This window comes from Erpetoichthys calabaricus, chromosome 4 (genome assembly GCF_900747795.2).
Source record: "Erpetoichthys calabaricus chromosome 4, fErpCal1.3, whole genome shotgun sequence".
Lineage (NCBI taxonomy): Eukaryota > Metazoa > Chordata > Cladistia > Polypteriformes > Polypteridae > Erpetoichthys > Erpetoichthys calabaricus.
In genome coordinates this window covers 188,980,650-189,000,761 of record NC_041397.2, presented here as the reverse complement: position 1 = coordinate 189,000,761, position 20,112 = coordinate 188,980,650, and the positions used below count along the sequence as shown (strand labels likewise).

At 38.2% G+C, this 20,112-nt stretch overlaps 1 protein-coding gene across 1 annotated transcript in view; it reads left to right on the top strand.

Annotated features, from left to right (window-relative positions):
• The window catches only part of LOC114651178 (transmembrane protein 255B), a 177,717-nt gene that overhangs the window by 50,931 nt on the left and 106,674 nt on the right, over positions 1–20,112 (top strand). The window contains exon 3 of the mRNA XM_051926233.1: positions 1,845–1,907. Coding sequence (XP_051782193.1) covers positions 1,845–1,907 — 63 coding nt within the window. The remainder of the gene's footprint in view (positions 1–1,844; positions 1,908–20,112) is intronic.

The following is a 20,112-nucleotide window of genomic DNA, read 5'->3' as shown; positions in this document are numbered from 1 at the left end:
TTGCTGTGAATAAATATCATTAGTGCCGACATGCAGCAATAAGGTAGATACTTCATTGTCGGCGACACGGTCCAATGCGGCCTCTATGCCAGAAATCTTGACCCATGCGAGGCATTTAACTTTAACTGCTGGTTTAACATAGTTTGGAATTCTAACATTCTGCACTATGGAATCGCCAATTATGAGCACTTTCTTATTCTCAGTTTCCACAGGCGCGCTGCGGAGTGCTGAGAATCTGTTCTGGGTCCGAATTGGTGACCTGGGTGCTGGACGACTAAATTTTGGCTTCTTAGACCTGAATTTGGCTGAATTGGTGCTGCTGACTTAGGCCGCGCACTAACTACAGTGAGACCAGGAGAGACTGAAGCTGAATCAGAAGTAACCGAATTGTCTAAACAAACCAAGTCGATCCAATTTTTGGTTTGCCTAATTGCTATCAGATTCCTAACACGGTCCTCCAATTCGCGTATTTTCCCGACCAACTCTAAATTAGTCCGTGACGGAAGAAAGAGAAGAATGGAATAGAGCACCAGATCAGAAGGAAAAGTCAGATTCCAAAAAGCATGAGGGAAAGCTACACTACCTGCTGAAAGAAGTCAGGTGAACCCGGGCTCATTTCAGGAAGAATCGTTTTACTTTTCTTCTGGGTGTGGTGAAATTATTCGGGAGAGGACATTACGGGCTAGGGTAACGAACTGTGCATGATAAGAGTTTCCCAGGACATTAGGTATGGCTCGGCACATCCTTCACAATAACAGACTTTAAAGGATCATTCATAATGGTAGATATTTAAAGGACTCTTGTTTTCATTAATTTTTTTCTCTCAATTGTTATCTGTATATTAGTGGTGTATTTTGTTGAGTGTTTTGTTTTGTGATTCGTGTGTGGGGGGGTAGAAGTGTTGCAGCATGGTACTATGTAAACTGGGGGTTTGTTTGTTTTGTATACATTCTTATTTACTGCATAATAATATTTCTCATTTAACTTAATATTTGCTTCCGCTGGTGTGCATCTGTACTTGTTGTGGTCTAGTAGGAAAGTAGTGTTGGTCGCTCGTGGCGTGGATCATTTCTTTATGGAGTTTCCATGTTCATTTGACCTTGGTTTCAGCTAAACTAATGGCAGAGTGCTGCATTGTGTGTGTGTTCAGACTTCCCAAAGGGCATTACGATCATCAGCTTCTGTTCCTTTCAGTAATTTTCAAATTGCTTTTTAAATTTACAGTTATATTTTGAGGTGTAATTACACAATTGACTGTGTGGGAGTGTGAACTATTTGAGCTACCTAATAAAGTGGCCACAGAGTGTATATCTCTGTTTTTTCTAGCTGTCAGTCTCTTACTCTACATTTCTAAATACATAGTCAGCTCTTTTATAAATGGTAAAAAGTAAAAACACAGAATATTAAAAATTGTGTAAAATAAGACTGCAAATGCTGTAAGTAGTAAAATGGCAGCCCAGAGTTGTTATACGTTGTGTGATTTTAGCTGCTTATATACGTCCATGAGGACTGATGATTCCATGCTGTTCTCTGACTTGTGCCTCTCTCCTGGGATCTTGTGGTAAAAGCAATAAATTATATTAACAGTTACTAACAGAATTTTGACTTCTATCTATTATAAATTTCATTTGATTATCTGTGTTTTTGATGAATTCTAAAACATTTGCATCAACAAACAGAGATCCTACATATTGATTAAAGTCAAGGCTATAAATGCATTAACTTGAAATGAATACACTGCTAGAGAATATTGAACTTGTCATTGCACCTTTTGTAATTAATCACCACTAATTTTTGGTCATCATAAAAATATTTAGTTCTTTCTTTGTTTTCTTTGTTTCCAGCTCAGCTTTGGATCATTTCTGGGAGTTGTTGGCATAAATCTAGTTGAGAACAGGAGACCAATGGTAAGCCAGAAGTGTCAAGCTGTGTCCATTAATTCAACTGAAGAAGTGTTTAGGCCTCAAATGTCACATAGATATTATTATTATTAAGTACAGCATATATGAGGCAAATTCAATCCATTTAAATATGTACTGTATATGGAGGGTAATCTGGTGGACAAGGGAATGAAGACAGTAAAAGGTGACATGGGACAAAGGCAAGACCCTACAAGAAGGAGAACAGAAGGCACTGCATGTGGTGATGGAAGTGGGGCATAATGGGTGTCACTACGGGATGGTAGGCCTACTGTATGTTATAGGAGCCCCTGACGGAGAATTTGTAGTGAAACCTACAAAAGGAAGAGGGAGTGGAGACCCGATGTGAAGAATGTAAAGCTTTTTTCAGAATGGTAAGGAGCAGATAACCCAACTCTTGGCAAGGACACCTTACACTCACCTAGTGTGAAGTTATAAATGGTCAGAAGGTGGAGGGAAAGCATGCATTCTGCCAAATGGCAGCACTGTCTAGCGGGGTTGGGATCATGTTAACTCTTGAAGACAAGCAGCTAAATGTCTTGGAGCTTAACTGTGCAGATACACTAAGGGCTGTCAGAGACTTCTAGTCTGGTTTCCTTGGAACAGAAGTACAGCTGTCCCAATTCCAAAAATAGTTGAGGAGTTTGATGTTAAATGGAGAGTCTGGTGTTGGAAGAAATGTTCAGTTGGTGGGCAAAAGACAGACCAGGAGCAGGGTCTCTGAGAGAGAGAAAGAGACGAGGCATAAAATGCAGAGCTGATCTGGTGTGTGGTATTGTTATGGGCAAGTGGACAAGAAACTCCACAAGTTAGACAAGAACGTGAACCACTTTAGGCAGGCCCAGAGAGACTGAAATATTTTTTTCCCATCATATACATTTAAAATTGTGTTAGTCCTTTTATTCATCTCTCCTTTGTGGTTATTTTTTGTATACTTGTATACAACACAGCAACAGAACAAAAGTCAGAATAGTGAGTTTAGTCCATATGAACTTTAGATCAGGCTAAAATAGCAGACAATAGTAATACAGTTGGGTCTAATTCCTATCTTCTTCATGGGCATCACAAAAAAAAACTTTACTGATATCCATGACATCTTAATATTATCATGCAGCAGCAGGTAGCTTTTATTCTGAAGGTTTTTGAGTTTTTAGACGTTTTCTTGTGTTATTTCTCTAGCAGACTCTGTTACACAGGTAGCTACATTACATCTTGTACTGTGATGTTCTACCTAATTGGCTTTATTTATAATATATAAGATATAAATGTAAAATGCTGCACTCTTGTAATATCAATGATTCGAGAATATTGCCAAAGTGACCAAAAAAAGAGTTTTAAGGAATAAATAGCACCTGAGTATAACAACTATACCTTTGAAACATATGTTTCCTTACCTAGAATAAGCCTAGAATATATTTGTAATTAACAGGCACTCATTTGGTAAACCAGCACACTTCTTTTACAACAAATGCTTAAGTAACAGTCACTACGTGCTTTACTGATAATAAAAGGGGAGGCAAGGGATTTTTGCTAAAAGCCAATAAATTAAAGAAGAGACACATTACTGTTAGTATTCAGTAGCTGCATACACTGAAGATGTACTGACCATGCTAAACCTCCAAACTCTGTCTCCTCTTGTGTATTATTTAAAACGCCGCAAGGTATTAATTCAGTATATGCCACATCAGTGTTTCTCAGACTATTTTCTTCTAAGCCCCCCTAAGCCAAAACAAAAATCTTGCAGCCCCATTCCCCTCCCAATTGATTAAATTTAAAGAAAAACAGAATTATAATGAACATTCTTTGGGTGTAGCCTAGGGTAAGTCCTGGTATAAGAAAAATCCTGTCCTGAATTTAAACACATTGACTCACTTTCGTATGCTCTGCTAAAGGGCAATTACTCCACGAAAAAGTGCTGGAACCACATGCAGGAAAACAGGGGACACCACAAAGAAAGGAGACTGAAGGGTAGATGTTCTAGTCTACTGGGAACTTGAGGTCCTCATGTCCATCAAGATTATCACTTTCAGCTCCTAGAATTTTCAAATCAAACAACTTATTCTGTGACCACCTGCAGGCCACATTGTGAGAAGCACTGGGCCAGATATTGCCAGAGAACCAAAGAAAGATAAATTAAAAAGTACATAGGTAATATTATAAAGACTAATTTGTCTCCTAGAATCCATAAACAAGTTCCTTTGCACCTTAATGTCCATGGGATTGTTCATCAACTTACACTCTTCCTCAGATTGTGCTCCAGGTGCCAAACATGCTCTGGATTTTCTCTTCTGCTCTGTTCCGACAGTTGACCTGTGTATTTCTCACATGTTGTATACTGGGGACACTTAAGAAACCCAAAGACAGAATGCTAAGAACTGGTATAAAAATCAAGAAATAACGGTAGTGTTTATTTTTTTTTATTATGTAGTGAAATACTGAGATACTAATTAAGTCCTCAGGTATATGAGATTGTACTTTAAAGTCTTCCTCTCCTGCAAGAATACTGGAAATGACTTCTCAGGCAAGGTTCTTCTTGTTGGATGGAAAAAGCCAAATTGCCCTTCTGTTAAACCTATCTCATTTAATATCCTTATGTGGGGGAGTGACCAGCAGGGGTGGCCTGAGTGTCTACCTTTATAGGTAGTGCTAGGTTTATTGGACTTTTGGTTTCCTTTTGGAGGATTGTCTTTGCACTTTTCATTTCCACGTTCTACCTGAAGAAAGAAGAAAACAGCCACTGAACCATCTGGTGTTCTCACCACTATTTCTGATTACTGCATAGAGGCGTAGAAGGTATACGAAAAAATCACAGAGTGAACTACATATACTATACACCAAACTGGTGTCCCCATTTCATTGACACAAATTAACAAACAAAACCTGTGCTCGATGGCACTAATAACAGAAAATTATAGCATGCTGGGGGGCTCAGCAAAAAAGGGTTCTCCTATCAGAGGGTCAGATTTCATGAAGGAGCTTGCTACAGATCAGGTTCAGGTCTAAAAAGCAGATGTCCTCCTCTGGGGACCATTGGGTTTTAATAGACTTCCAATTGGGATCATAGGGCTGGCTTGGGGTGCTACTGTCTGGTCAGTTGCCTCGTCCTGGTGGATTCTTGGGGCTTCAGGTGGAACAGATAAACTGTTAGTGTGAGCACCCGCTATTCTCATTATGGTACCGCTTACCTCAACAGAACCAGGATGGTGAACCCCAGGCTCACAAGCATTCATATTTTATATATATATATATATATATATATATATATATATATATATATATATATATATATATATATATATATATATATATTATGGCTCTCCAAAGGGGGACACCGCCACCCTCAACCCAGCACAGACAGACACAGAGGCACAACTGCAAAACACACAGGACTTTTTATTTTCTTTTCCCTTGTGGGAAATGTCTTCCCCACCTCCCACAAGCCAAACACAGTCTGCAAGCACAGCACACAATACACAAATCTCTTCTTCTCCTTCTTCTCTCACTTTTCTCCTCCACTCCTCCTGTGTATACACAAGGAGAAACCCAAAAGTTTACTGGCAGATCTGGGACTTCCATCACTCACCTGCAGTTGGACACTGGACTTCTGTCTGGTCGCTCCCAGAGGGTCAGGCTGGGTCTCCACACATCCACTTCTCTCAGCCTCAACACTGGGACGCCGCAGGGTTGTGTGCTCAGCCCACTCCTCTACACCCTCTACACATATGACTGTGTCCCCACTCACCATAGCAACAAGACTATAAAGTTCGTGGATGACACAACGGTGGTCAGACTCATCTCGGGCAAGGAGGGTGAGCTGGCATACAGGGACAAAGTGGAGCGGCTATCAGAGTGGTGCACAGTCAATAACCTGCTCCTCAACACCACAAAAATGAAGGAGCTTGTTATTGACATTAGAAAAAACAAAACTGACATCCAGCCACTCATCATTGGCGGGGCCTGTGTGGAGAGGGTACCGATGTTTAGGTTTCTGGGCATTGAGCTGGAGGATGACCTGACCTGGAGCGCCAACACCAAGGAGCTGCTGAAGAAGGCGCAGCAGAGACTGTATTTTCTGAGAATTCTCAGAAAAAAATATCTCCCCAAAAATCTGCTCCTTGCTTTTTATCACTGTTCCATCGAGAGTGTGCTTATGTACGGACTGTGTGTGTGGTACGGCAGCTGCACTTCCTCAGAAAAGAAAGCGCTCCACAGGGTCGTCAGGACAGCGGAGAGAACAATTGGTTGTAACTTCCCCACTCCGGAACAAATCTACACCTCCCGATGCCGCAAAAAAGCAATACACATTTCACAGGATTCATCACATCCCGGTCATTGCCTCTTCCAGCTTTTGCCATCGGGCAAGAGATACAGAGCAATGAAAACCAGGACAAACCGCCTTAAAAACAGCAATCATGGCCCTGAACTCAGAATAAAAACTGCTCCATATCATTCTCCCTATGTGCAATATAGACTTAAGTCAACAAGTGCAATTTGTATATTTTGTAAAGTACTTTTATTACTATTCGGTTTGTTATTATTTTCTCTCTTCTTGTCTTTTTAACTCTTATGCCTCACACTGAGTCAACTGCACCTTCAATTTTGTTGTTCCTTTGTAAAAGTGACAATGACAATAAAGATCTATCTATCTATCTATCTATCTATCTATCTATCTATCTATCTATCTATCTATCTATCTATCTATCTATCTATCTATCTATCTATCTATCTATCTATCTAAAATACATTCCTCCTTGATCAATACACTTATTTGCACGTTCCTTCAACTTCTTCGTGCCCTCCAAGGAAGCAGGTTTTGAAGTGCTGTTAAGCTCCCTTGTCACTGCACACTGAATTTCTTCCACTATTTGAAAATGCTGCCCTTTTAAGGGAAATGTTGACTTGAGGAAGAGAAAGTAGTCAGCAGATGCAAGATCTTGCGAGTAAGGTGGGTGGCGAAGAACAGCAGCATTCCTGTTCGCCAGAAACTTCATTGCAATTGCAGTGTTATGAGATGGTGTGTTATCGTGAAGAAGGAACCACTCACTGGATTGGAATTTGACCGTTCTAACTTGTTGAATTCCATTCAGTAGCTGCTCCAAAACACCCACATAGAATTCTGCCTTTATTTTCTGCCGTAATTCAACTCTTGATGAATTACACCTTCTTTGTTGAAATTAAACAATTAACATCGTCTTCACTAGTGATTTTTGAAATCACAGTTTCTTTGGTTTTGGAGAGTTTGCCACACTCACTCTGTACTCTGTTGTTTGGTGGCCGGATCGTAGGCGAAACACCATCTTTCGTCACCGGTAATGATATTTTTCTAAAAACATTCATCTTGTCCCATTAAAAGAAGATCCTGGCAGTAAATAATGGATTCTTGCTTCTGCTCCGTGGTTAAGTCTTCGGTTACAATCCAGTGAACTGTCTCCTTACCAATGATTTGTAGAGTGGTACGACAGTACATGAAGCATAGTACTACATAGTTATGGTGTCGGCCACTATATATATATATATATATATATATATATATATATATATATATATATATATATATATACATTAACACATTCAATTTTACAATTAATGTAGGCTATTTAACATGTTAAAAATTATTGTCACATCTAGGGCGTGTTTTCATGTATTTCTTTTTTTTAACATTACAAAACAATGATATAAAAAAGTTAAGTGTGTACCTAAAGAATTGCACACATCTAGCACTGTATTTACTGTATATACTACCTTTACAAATTTTATAAAACAAAAATTTAATTTAAAAGTTTAACATTTTGTATTACGTGGTTCACAACTGTACACCACATGTCAATATATAGCACTGGTATAAGTTACTGATATAAGTGCAGAGGAGTGAGAAGAAAGGGGGAAGGGGGTTTATGGCAGTCTGGCGCAAAGCTAGAAAAAAGTTGTGAAGATAAAAATTATGGTCTCTTTTTTTTCCATGTTTGTATAAGAAGATCGAATCAATGTCATACCAAATAAGTGCTAAATAAGTTATCTTTAAGTGGCACTAAAACCAAAATAAGTCTCTAATACCTCTATATTTAACTTGCCAGTCTGCCAAATAGTTTACAGTGCTGACTGCCCTAATATAATGACAAAATTCTACGAAACAGAAATGTAATGATTATCCCTACCCATGATTCAAGCTTGAAGTATCTTCTCTAATTTATGCAAAGAACGCAACATAACCATCCAAGTTATGCACAGTATCAGTTTTTAAGAGAGATAGCAGCTACGGAGATCTTTTTATCATGTCAGGAGCAAAGTTGTAAGTAAAGCAGTGTTTTCCAACCTTTATTCTTTGGCGGCACACTTTTTGTAACCCAAAAAACCCCAAGGAACACCACGATTCTACCATCTACAAAAACATTAAATCTACACATGTGCTAAACTGTCCGGAGGGGCAGGACAGGGAGCAGCATAAAAAACAGCTCTGAGATTGACGTTTGCAGACACAACACTTAGCACTTTGGATGCATTTCCCAGCTGCTTCCTCCCTATGCCCACTCATACAGATGATCCCCTTTCTGCCTCACTCCACTGATATGAGGTCAAAGGTAACTCGTATGCCCACTGGCCCTTGCCTCTGTGAGAGTTATTGGTGAATGAGCACCCAGACAGATGGTCCCCCAACACGTCTCCTTGCTGCTAAAGTGCTTTTTAAGTCCTGTATCTGCAAAATGGCAAACACAGAGCTGCGTTTATGAGGGCTTCTTCAAGTTAGCTCTATGCTCCTCAGACAGGTCTCGACCACCTGGGGAGCATGTCTCTCTCTCTCTCAGGTTAGGACCCAGGGGCACTACACTGCTTTTTCAATGGCACACTAGTTGGAAAACATTTGCGTAAAGTATAATTATCAATGAACAATTGAGGATAGTATCTGCAGAATTTTAACACAAGTTTTATGTATGCCCATTTAAGAGATTCGTATTATTCAATTAAATAAGGCTTCAGCAGTGTATTCAAAGTTAACTGTCATTTCAATCAGTTTTAACTTTGACATGTCTGTGTCTCATATGCTATGCCAATCTGAGAATTAATACATTGGCTTTGTTTTCTTATTGCCTTCTTTTCAACTTGCCTTTTAGGAAGACATTCAAATTCAGATTGTACTTGCTCAAGTAGTATTTTGTTAAAAGTTTAGACTTAAGGTCATTAGGTTTAAACTATGCCATTAATTTTTTTAAATTCCTTTGTGTTGATTCTACATTATATTTGTAATTTAATGTGTATTTACTTCATGAATTATGTATTAATTTTATGAATAGTTTTTTAATGTTAGATTAATTACATACATTTATCTGATTAATTAGTTAATTTCTTTATCGAGTTCTAGCCCTAATATATATTTATATATGTGTGTGTGTCTGTATTCAGTCAATCAGTCAGTCACTTTCTAACCTATTTATTCCTGAACAGGGTCGCGAGGTACCTATCCCAGTTATCATAGGACACATGGCAGGAACACTTCCCTGGACAGGGTTATTGTAAGGATTGCAGTATATATACTGTATATATTCCCAGTTCACATAAATGACTAATAATACATTTTAAGGAACAGACTCTGCACCACCAGTAAACAGAGTGAAGGAGTATTTAGGCATAACGTGAATGCTGACATTCTACATGAGCCAATCCTCACAAAACAGAAGGAGGCTCTTTGTCCCTATTTGACTTATCACTTAATGGAGTTTTTGGTGCAGATGGTACAGTAAAACAGATAAAGAGAAGGGATTGTGAAGGCTGTCTAGGAGATTACCCCTCTTTTAGTCAGTTGTGTGAGATGAGCAACCATTGGCTTGAGAGATTATTGAAGCATGTGTGACTTTAACAGTTAGAGCAGAAATACAATAAGTAGAAGGACTGCTGGAGACCCACAACAGTGTTCCAATGAATCCATTACTCTGAATTACAACATGCATCTATAAGAGGAAGCTAAATATTCAAACTGAAATAGAAATAAAGGTAAGAAGACATGATTTTGGCACCATGAGTCAAGTAACTAAATGACCATTTATATGTCTTTTCAAAAATCATCACATCTTGCACTGTATCTGTTATAAAAAATTTATTTCTCTCAGTTTAACTAAAGCTTAACTAAGCAATTACACTGACAGTGACGTACCTCAGAAATCCCTGTTTGTTGTTTTATGATCAATATGTTTGCATTATACTTTTCTCTTTTAGAGATAGTCAGGTTAGAAATGTGCTCTTTTTTATTATATAGCCATTGTTTTTTTGCCTATGTATGGCTCTGCTGTCATTATGGTAATAATCCTCTTCATGAGTCCCAGTATGGTACAGATTTTCTTATTTTTGTTCTCAGATTAAAAAAGTTCAAGAACCTGTGATTGGGTGGTTAACCAGTCTATCCAAAACACATTTTCTCCTCTTTTCATTTCTGTTTCTTTCTAAACCTTCTTTTCCCTCAATACCTGAGACCCAGTAATCCATTGAGATCTAAAGGATATTTGCAGCACCGAAATGATCACATGATCATTTCAATGCAAAGTTCTTCCTCAGTCTTAATGGCTACTGTAACAAGTTTGTGTTTCCAGGGTGTTGAAGCCATCACTGCAACAACTACTAACAAATGAATACATTTAACCTGTCTTCATTGGAAATGTTGCTCAACGAGTTGCGGTTCATCAAGACTTTTTCCCATCGTGCTTAACAAAACTCTGAACGCATCTGCAGACATTTAGCTTGATCATACCCAATGACAAAGCATAAGTAAGAGTTGTTACTCAAGTTAAAACAAATTGTTGAAGTTAGTTTTGTTTTATCAACTGTGATTTTTTTATAGCCCTTAAAATTATTTTATCTCTCCACCACCTATGTAATTAGGCTTGGGAAAGAAATCGCAAATCATCAAAGCCAAAAAAGAAGAATTTTAGAGACAACATAGAAAATTTAAATTAAAATGAATAAACTGTCTCTTAGAATCATGAAAGAAGGTCAAATGAGAGCACAAGTTTAAATTGATCTGGAAAACTTTGTGTCAAAGCTGATGTCTCAAAATAACGAAAGAGGTTGAAAGTTTTGTCGCTAGTTTTTCACTTTTCTTAATATTCTGAAATATCCTGATCAATGTATGTATGTCTGTCTGTCCATCCTTGATAACTCTCAAACCAGACATCTCTTCTCAAGTCTGTTTTGGCCAGGCCCTGCTCATACACAGAGCTGATTCCATTTTGAGTAGTTCCTGTTTCCTTCTTTGGTAACAGTCATGTAAATGGAGAAGAATTGAAACATGATTTTTTTTCAATAAAAAGGAGACATATTGATAATGACTATATGTATTAGTTTGTTAAATAAAAAATGGAAAAAATCACAAGTACACAATAATATAATAACTATTTTGACATTATCCATCTTTAAAAAGTGTAATGGCAGTGAATGTTTTAAATGAGGCTGCAATCCTTGGTCAGATGCTACATGAATTGTATCTGCTGTTTTGCATTGCTATGGCTGCTTTGCAGTTCTTTGAAATAGCTGGTGAACCACTGAGTGATTAATAGTCACTGTCCACCATGAACAGAAAAAAAAACTAGTTAAGAACAAATTATTGGATTGGCAGAGGATAATAAGGCAGGAAATTTAGGAGAAATAGGAAAGAACAGCCTGAAGTGTGTCCTGAGGGAGATCTTTAGAAATCTATTGAGCAAAAGGGATTTTTGAGCCAATGAATTTAATTGTTTTAATTCAGTTAAGCTATTATCAAACTGGTTACCTTAAATTAGCATAAATGTACTTGTTGTTAAAAATCTGTTGCCCTTGAAGTTTGATTAAAAATACGTAAGTTACTAGGAACAAATGTTTAAATGCAGAGTTAGACTTTAAAAGCTTTGGAAACAGGCAACAGTAATTCTTAAACCTAAAAATAAAAATCCTGAAACTTAAATGACTTCAGATTGTGGCTTATGCATTATGAAATCATTTGAAATTTTCATTAAAAGGTTTATTAGATCCATTCCACCAACCTAATAGAGGGGCAGAGGACACCATTGTTAATTTGCTTCATCTCATTGACCATGGAAAAAGGCGCTATATAAATAAAATGTAGTATTATTACTATTATCTCTTTCTTCTGCCTGTTTTTCACTTTGTCTAATTGTCTGAGGTCACAGACAGAGAAGGAATGGGGGGTAAGAAGTGCTGAACTGAAGTAGTATATCTCACCACAGAGTGATAAGTACTGTATATAGGATTTGAGGCATTTTGGTTAAGTGTACACAATAAAGAGTATAAAGTGGAAAATATGGTCACCTTAGGATCTACCAGACCTTCTATATTCAAATGTTAAAGATTCCTTCAAATGTAAACCCGTGCATCCTTTGGGCAGATTGAACCACAATCTGATCCATTCTACTCCCACCTAAAAGCTTGTTATTAGACATCATCATGTTGGCATCAGGATAGTAAGGAAGTGGAACCTCTGGAGTGTGTGGCATCTCTGCCACAAGGTACATCATATACTTTGTTTGCTACCTAAAACAACAAAAAAATGGAAAATCAGTAAGACATGACCAGTATGTAATTTACTAAACACTCATACATTTGTTCATTGATTTTCCCCAAGCTGCTCTTTCAATGAATGTCACATAATAGAGATTAACCTTGATCAGGGTTACAGGCCGACAGAAGAAGTCACTCATTCATACACACACTCATGCAGGAGTAGTTTGGTTAATGTAAACCACATTTCTTTCGGATTTGGAAAGAAATCTAAGCACCCACACACAAAAAAAAAACATGAAAATATGAAAAATCCAATGTCTAGGCTGGACAATTAACCCTGGACTCTGGACTATGAGGCAGCAGGAATTCTTACTAGATTTCATACCATAATACATAGAGTGATTACTTACATGGTAAAAGAGTAATGAATTGTATTATTGTGCATACCATCTGTTATTATATAGATGCTTAATTTATTAGCACAGCTCTAGTCTTGGTGCTACACATCATGCTGATCTTGATCTCCAGGGGCCTCATGCATAACGCCGTGCGTAGAATTCAAACTAAAACATGGCGTACGGACAAAAGCAGAAATGTGCTTACGCACAAAAAAATCCAGATACATAAATCTGTGTGTACTCCAACTTCCACGTTCTTCCGCTGTATAAGTGCCAGTCAGCATGAAAAGTAACGCACGTGTACTCGGCTGCTGCCCCACCCAGACTCCTCCCAGAATTACGCCTCTTTGAATATGCAAATCAATATAAATAGCCCCTTATGTTTTGCGTTCTGTGAAAAGACAATGGCAAAAGCACAGGGGAAAATAGAAGAATTTCAGCAAATACCAAGTAAAGGCAAGGAAAAACGTACTATTTGTTGGTTTAAGTAGTGATATAAACAACAAAAGGAAGTTGATTGACTGACAGAGTGGCGGAGAAACTCGAAAGTTCAAGTTCAGAAAGTCGCACAGTGCCCGAAATAAATAAGAAGTTGACAAATATCAAACTCGCAGTGAAAAGGCGATTCGTAGCCCACCGTCTGAGTGTCATATGGAAGCGTATTAGGGTACTGAGAAAAAAAAAAACTGGAACAAAGTGTGAAAAAGGTCGAAATTTCCATTCTATATCACATAGTTTATTTTGTCATTAACGCAGAACATCATAAACTTAATCTTAAAATCATTTAATAGTTTCTCAAATCCCATTGTAACTAAAGTAGCACGTTAAATGCTTCACATTCTATGTGTTCTTATATGTACTGTATGTGTGTGAATCACTACGGGCTTCTTAAACGGGATTTCTTTTCCACCAACAGGACACAGAATACATTACATTCATGATATTACAGCTCTCTGAACAATTTAAATACTAAGATGTATGCTTGATATCATTTTCATGATGATAGAAATTAAAACATGTATAAAATATTGAGACATGTTGCCGCAGTGGTAGCGGCGAGATGTCCCCCACCCAGAGATTGTTCCTGCCTCCCGCAAGTTACTTGCTGCACCGTGCACGACCTTCGATGAAATAATTTATTGCAGCAGAACTGTCTCTTTCAAATGTACTAACCCCAGATTCTTGTCCTTCCTTTTCTTTCTCCAAATAACCAATCGCCACACAATCAGCTCTTTAATAAATGTCAAGCCATCTGATTCTTCAAAACTTTTAAGGAACATTGAAATATCTTCATAGTACATGTTTAATTATTCCATCCATCTCTCCATCCAACATTGCGCCAGTCCCAGCAGGCATACAGCGCAAGGCAGGAACAATCCCTAATGGGGCGCCAGCTAATGTGTCACCGAGTCCTCGCATGTTTAATCATTAACAATATACATTATTTAAATGAAGTTAAAAATGTATCTGTATAATATACTTTATTGCATTTCATCTTAAAAATGATATCAAGAGTTCCAAGAAGATATGAGATTCAATAAGTAAATCCTCCATAAACTTATTTTCCTATAAATGGTAAAATAACAACAATAATAAAAAACAGGATAAAAACAGTGAAAATATACGGTACAATATGAAAGCACAAGTGCCTCAGGTTGTGCAATATTACAACTGTAATGCAAGTTTGCAGTGAGATAATTGTACTTATAAGTACAAACAGTTCTACCAGGAGCACTTGATGGACTGATTAAGATCATTTAGAGCTCTTGGGATGAAACTGTTTCTGAACCGCGAGGTCTGTACAGGAAAGGCTCTGAAGTGTTTGCCGAATGGGAGAAGTTGAAATAGTCTGTGCGCATGGCTGAGGCACTGTGTGATAGAAGCTTTATTCCAATAACCCTTTCCGATCAGCTGCTGTACAGCTATGATTCCACACTCAGATACAGTGGGTTAAATACTGTGAATAGTGCACTGAGAGTAACAACGCTAAAGTGGCTATTGTATTTAGAATAGTTTGACCATTCCGTGCACCATTATATTGTTAAAGGTTGATTACAAACAGATGCCTTGAACTAAAAAACGATATGCGGTTAATGTCAGGGTGTTTGATAAAACCGCATTGGAGATGTGAATCTAAAAAATAAAGGGAAACCCCACAGGAATAGTAGCACTGCTTTGACGATGGGTGCTGCCAGTTTGCAAAACCGATTGGAGAACTTGCTTATGCAAGGGATTGAGCTGGCATGAAAATGTGCGTGGCTTTGCGCCAAGTTGAGTGTTTATACATCGCGATGTGAGCGTGGAATGGGGGCAACATTTTTGTGTGTACGCACCATTTATACATGAGGCCCCAGATCTTTATATGTTCTTTGAGTTTTTGTCTTCTTTGAGTAAGATGCTGTTGTCATCTGGAATTGCTATGATGATCAGCAGGTATTGTTTATCCTTCTTGGAATGAACCACTATATCAGGACAGTTACCTGAAATGGTACAATCAGTTTGCAATGCCATGTTCCACATGATATTAATGTTCCCAGTATTGACGACAGCCTTCAGCATGTGCTGGTACCATTTTTCTATCATTTTTCCACCTAGTGCACCAGTAACCAGTTTAGATAGTGGCAACCTTGGTGTGTTGGTTTATGCATTCAGTAAAAGCCAGTATTGTATATTCAGCATTGCATGACATATTTTCTTCTAGGCTTGCCTGCACATTCTTCACTTGCTCTCAACCTGCTGCTTCAAGATGTTCCCCTGGTGGTACATGGTGTTGAGTGCCTGATCCTAAGCAGCAATGAATAGGCTTTCAATCTCTCACTTGAGCCTGGAGCTGTTCAGCCCTGCCACAATTGCACATGTTTGTCCACAAACAGTCTGTCAAGGCTATGGTAGTGTTGGCCTTTTTTCAGCAGCTCAGCTTTCTGAGTTTTGATAAACATCTTGAGTCTCAGCGTTATTGTAGATAAGTTGACATGTTGCGCTGGCAAATATTGTGCTCTGCTGGCCTCATGGGTCTTCACAAGCTTGATAAACTTACCTCTGCCAAACTCGGTGTAGTCACTCAACCCAATGATGGCACTGTTGTGTACAGACATATGTTTGATGAGTCTGGAGACACCATTCTTTCTCCTGATAAATAGTTTCTCAACATCTGCTTTTTGGATTGTGAAATCCATTTGTGGGCAGGAGCTTCCTGATCTACATGCTCATTATTATTATTATTGTTATTATTATTAGGAAAGGCCAGTGTAAGAGGGTCAGCAAGCTGCCTCACAGAACTAGGGGCATGAGTGTGATTCTTAGGCCCAGTAACTGTCTGAGTGAAAGACTGCACATTCCCCATCCTTGTGGATTTCTCCAGGTTCTCCACTATCTTCCCACTTCGCAAAGGCATACAGGCTGTTATCTGTGGGCTACAAACTGGAGCTACATGAATGAGTGTACACACTATATGAGTCTGTAGGGGTGCCTATCAAGGTACTAATATCCCAGAGAGTGTTGGTACCTGCCTTGTGTTTAATGGTGCTGGGATATATTCTAACTTTAAACAGTTTATTTTCTTGAGTCCTTTACACATGCGATTCACCCAATTAGACAAGTCTTATTCAATCAATAAATAGGTGTTTTAATCTAACAAAACATTCTCCTTGACCAACTCAAGTACCTCGGCAGTTTCTACACTGCCTTTTGTATTGGGGGTTCCAATAGCCTCTGAGAAGAGTATTTTGTGTTCAAGTGATGACGCTGACTGAGTCCTCCTTTAGCAAATAGTTGAAGTTGCCCTTTCACTGGAACATAATCATAGGCAGATTACGACAACCCCATATGAAGTATGGAGTGGTGTTAATGCATCATGAAGTTACATAAAAGTTGTTAAATGTTTTTCTCACAAGTCACAATTTCATTTGGTAGGCAAGTGAAGTGTAAGCATAGATTATACAGTATTTATTATATATTGAACTGGCTGTTTAAAACTCACACTACAATGATGCATAAAAATAAGTCCATGCACATTTAGTAATCTTTTAATTGTTTTGGGAAATGTCATTGACAATATGGTTTGGACTTTAGTACCAGTAAATATAATCCCAGCTGTATTGTTTAAAAGATGGCCATTCTTTGGAGATGTATTTTGTAGATATTTCAAAATACCTAAATCTGATTGCATTAGTATTGATAAAACAAATTAAATTATAGCAACTGAAGATGCTCCCATGTTTAGAAAAGATTTAGCATTCTTGAATGATACTTTGGATCATTCCCTTTGTTGATTAGAAATATCTGTAGACAGACAATTTTTGATTCTAAACATTTAAATATTATTCAATTCTTAAGAAAACAGCTGAAGAAGAAGTGAAAAATAAGACTAGAGCAGACCAGTGAATGGAAAAAAAATGATTAATGATCGGAGATGGTTCCACTTCAGGAGACAAACTGATGAAAGGGTGAAACACTCTAAGGGCAAATTTTGCATGACATAATATATCATACAGGAGTGTAAAACCGAGGACATACATGATTATGATCAAAGTAACATAAAAGACTTCGGTACCGACCTGCTGAAACTGTCAGGATCACTAAGGAAGAAATTGTGATCAAATGACCAAAAAACTGAGGGATCATAAAGGAGAAGGCAGAAACATTAGAAAACAAGCTGGGGTCGAAGTATTGAAAAAGCAACCAAACCTAGTGTCAGAAACCAGAATTAAAAATCAAAGTGAAAATATTCATAGCAAAAGGTCTCAGTCTAACTACAGTTTCTTTCTGTAACCATCAACAATGTTCATATTTGTCTGCCAAATTTAACACGTCACTATCTTAAATAAGTCAACACAATAACATCACATATAGCAGTAGTGCCATTTTTAGCAACTGGCATCGTTGACACAAACATGTTATGTTTAAGGTAGGACTTCACCCCGGATTATGTTTAAATTCCTTTTTTAAGTTTTTTTTGTTCATTTTTTATTCTGATATTACTATTGTTTATGCTACTATTGTTGTTGATTTTTTGTTAAATTATGTATTTAATATCAATTTTATTTACTTTCTATGTGCATAATCTTATTCTCCAATTTCTCTTGCATTTTATGGATAGACACCAAAGAGGTGGGTGCCATAAACTAGGAGTTCATAGCAAGTCCCAAAAAGCATTTCCAATAATCCCCGCTAGAGAAATATGCACCGCCAAACAGCAGCTAGGTAAAAGGGCAAGCACAAAATCATTAAAAAAATAAAACATGTATTTTGAACAAAAATTATCTGTATCACAAAGTGAAATTCCATAAAGCACAAGGGCAAAATGGAGTTGCCTAAAACACAAGGCAAATAAAGTAAACAAAATCACAAATCACAAATCTGGAGAATGGTCAGAAAATAGAGAAAAAAGGTCAGGAATCCAGAAAAATAACAAAACAATTCACAAAAGCACAGTAAACACAAGAATTCACCAAAACTCCTCCACACATTCGAAATGAACTGCCACGTCCAGATTTGTAGGGTGGAGGGCAGTTCCTGCCAGTAATTGACTTGTGGCCCCACCTCTTTGTGGACCACCCACAAGGCACACGGACTATAACTCAGGCAGCTTATACATAAACAAAATTATAATCAAGGAATAGTGCAAAGAATCAACAAAAGTAACAGTAACATTAATAAAAGAATAACAAAGGAACAAAACAGACCTAAATTATGAAACTCCAGCTATTGGGGGGACCCTGGCTGAAGCACAACAGCAGGACCAGCAATACCTCATTGCAAGGACTTGCCCCCAACTTTTAAGGGCAAGCTGGGCAGACACATTCTTTGAACTTCATTAAATGCACTTTGGTGGAGCGTTGAATCTTTACTGTGAGTAGTGCTTTGATTCTTTGGATTTGATAATTTCATCAATTCTTTTGGTCTTTGTTTAAGGTTTTTGATTTAGAGTTTAGTGTTGGAACTTGTTTGTTTTTGGATTACTCCTTTTATTTCTTTTTGGCTCTGATGAGCCTTTTGTTAATTTTTTCAGTTTTTGTAAGTAAATCCTCCTTTTATAAAGATTCTTTACAAGCCAGGTATATATTTTTGAACTTTGGAAGTCAAACCTTATTTGGCCTGGTGTAGCCCAGAGCCAACCAGTTGAATAGTCACTCAGACTGCTAGAAGTGAACCTTTTTCTGGGCAGACTAGTTTGGATTCTGGCTTCCCGCTTTGTGATAATATTTTGGTGTCCTAGCACCACTTGGGCCACTTGATGTGCTACATTCATAACAGTATGTGCATAGCTACCAAAAAAATCCAGTGAAATGGCATCAATCTCAGTGAAAAACCATCCAAGATGGCACTGCATTGGTGTCAGCCTCACAAAGACAAGATTAATTAATAATAAAAAAAATGCAAGCAAAGGGTGGATACATTCATTTTAGCAAGACTGAATTACTTGTTTAAAATTAAAATTAGTGCAGACTGCTTATTTTATTATTTTACTTTTAATCTTAATGGATCAAGTTTATTTCTAATACCCTCATTATATCCATTTTTGCCAATCACTAAAATTTCTCTTTTCTTCTTATTTAGTTTGAGAAAATTATTACTCATCCATTCAGAAACACAAGTAAGACGCTGTGTAAGTGAATCAAGAGAGTTGGGGTCATCAGGCGCTATTGATAAATACAGTTGTGTGTCATCTGCATAGTTGTAGTAGCTCACGTTATGCCCTGAGATAATCTGACCTAACGGAAGCATGTTGTGAAGGACAGCCAGATCCCATGCCTGGCAGGGACGCCCCTGCTGCATCTGTTCCGAGGGAGCAGCCATGGACACTTCAATAGCTCCCCCGGGATGCTTGGTGGCAGCCTCCCTGCGGACGATGATTCCCCAACCTGGCGCATGGCTCCATGGGAGATGGAGTCCTCCACAGCCTGGTTGAGGGCTCAGATGGCCGCTAGGGGGAGATGCATGGAGCTGCTGGTCGAATCTTCAGCCCCGCCTGGAAATGCAATTAGGACCAGGTGATCAAGCACCTGGAACGCTTCCGGGTGGGGTATAAAAAGGGGCCAGCCACCACCACTCAGAGAGCCAGGGTCGGGAGGAGGAGGACTACGCTTGCGGAGGAGTAGTGGGAGAGGAGAAAAGAGTGCTGTTGTTGTTGTGTGGAAAAGAGTGCTTTTGGGACTGTGTATTGCCTGTGGGTCACGGGGAAGACGTGTGCCCATGGGTGAAGAAGAAAAATAAAAAGTCCTTGTTTTATACGTGCCTCTGTGTCCTTCTGTGCCGGGTCAGGCGCATATATAGCGCCTTTTCTACAATGTAAATCGAAAAAGAGCAGCAGA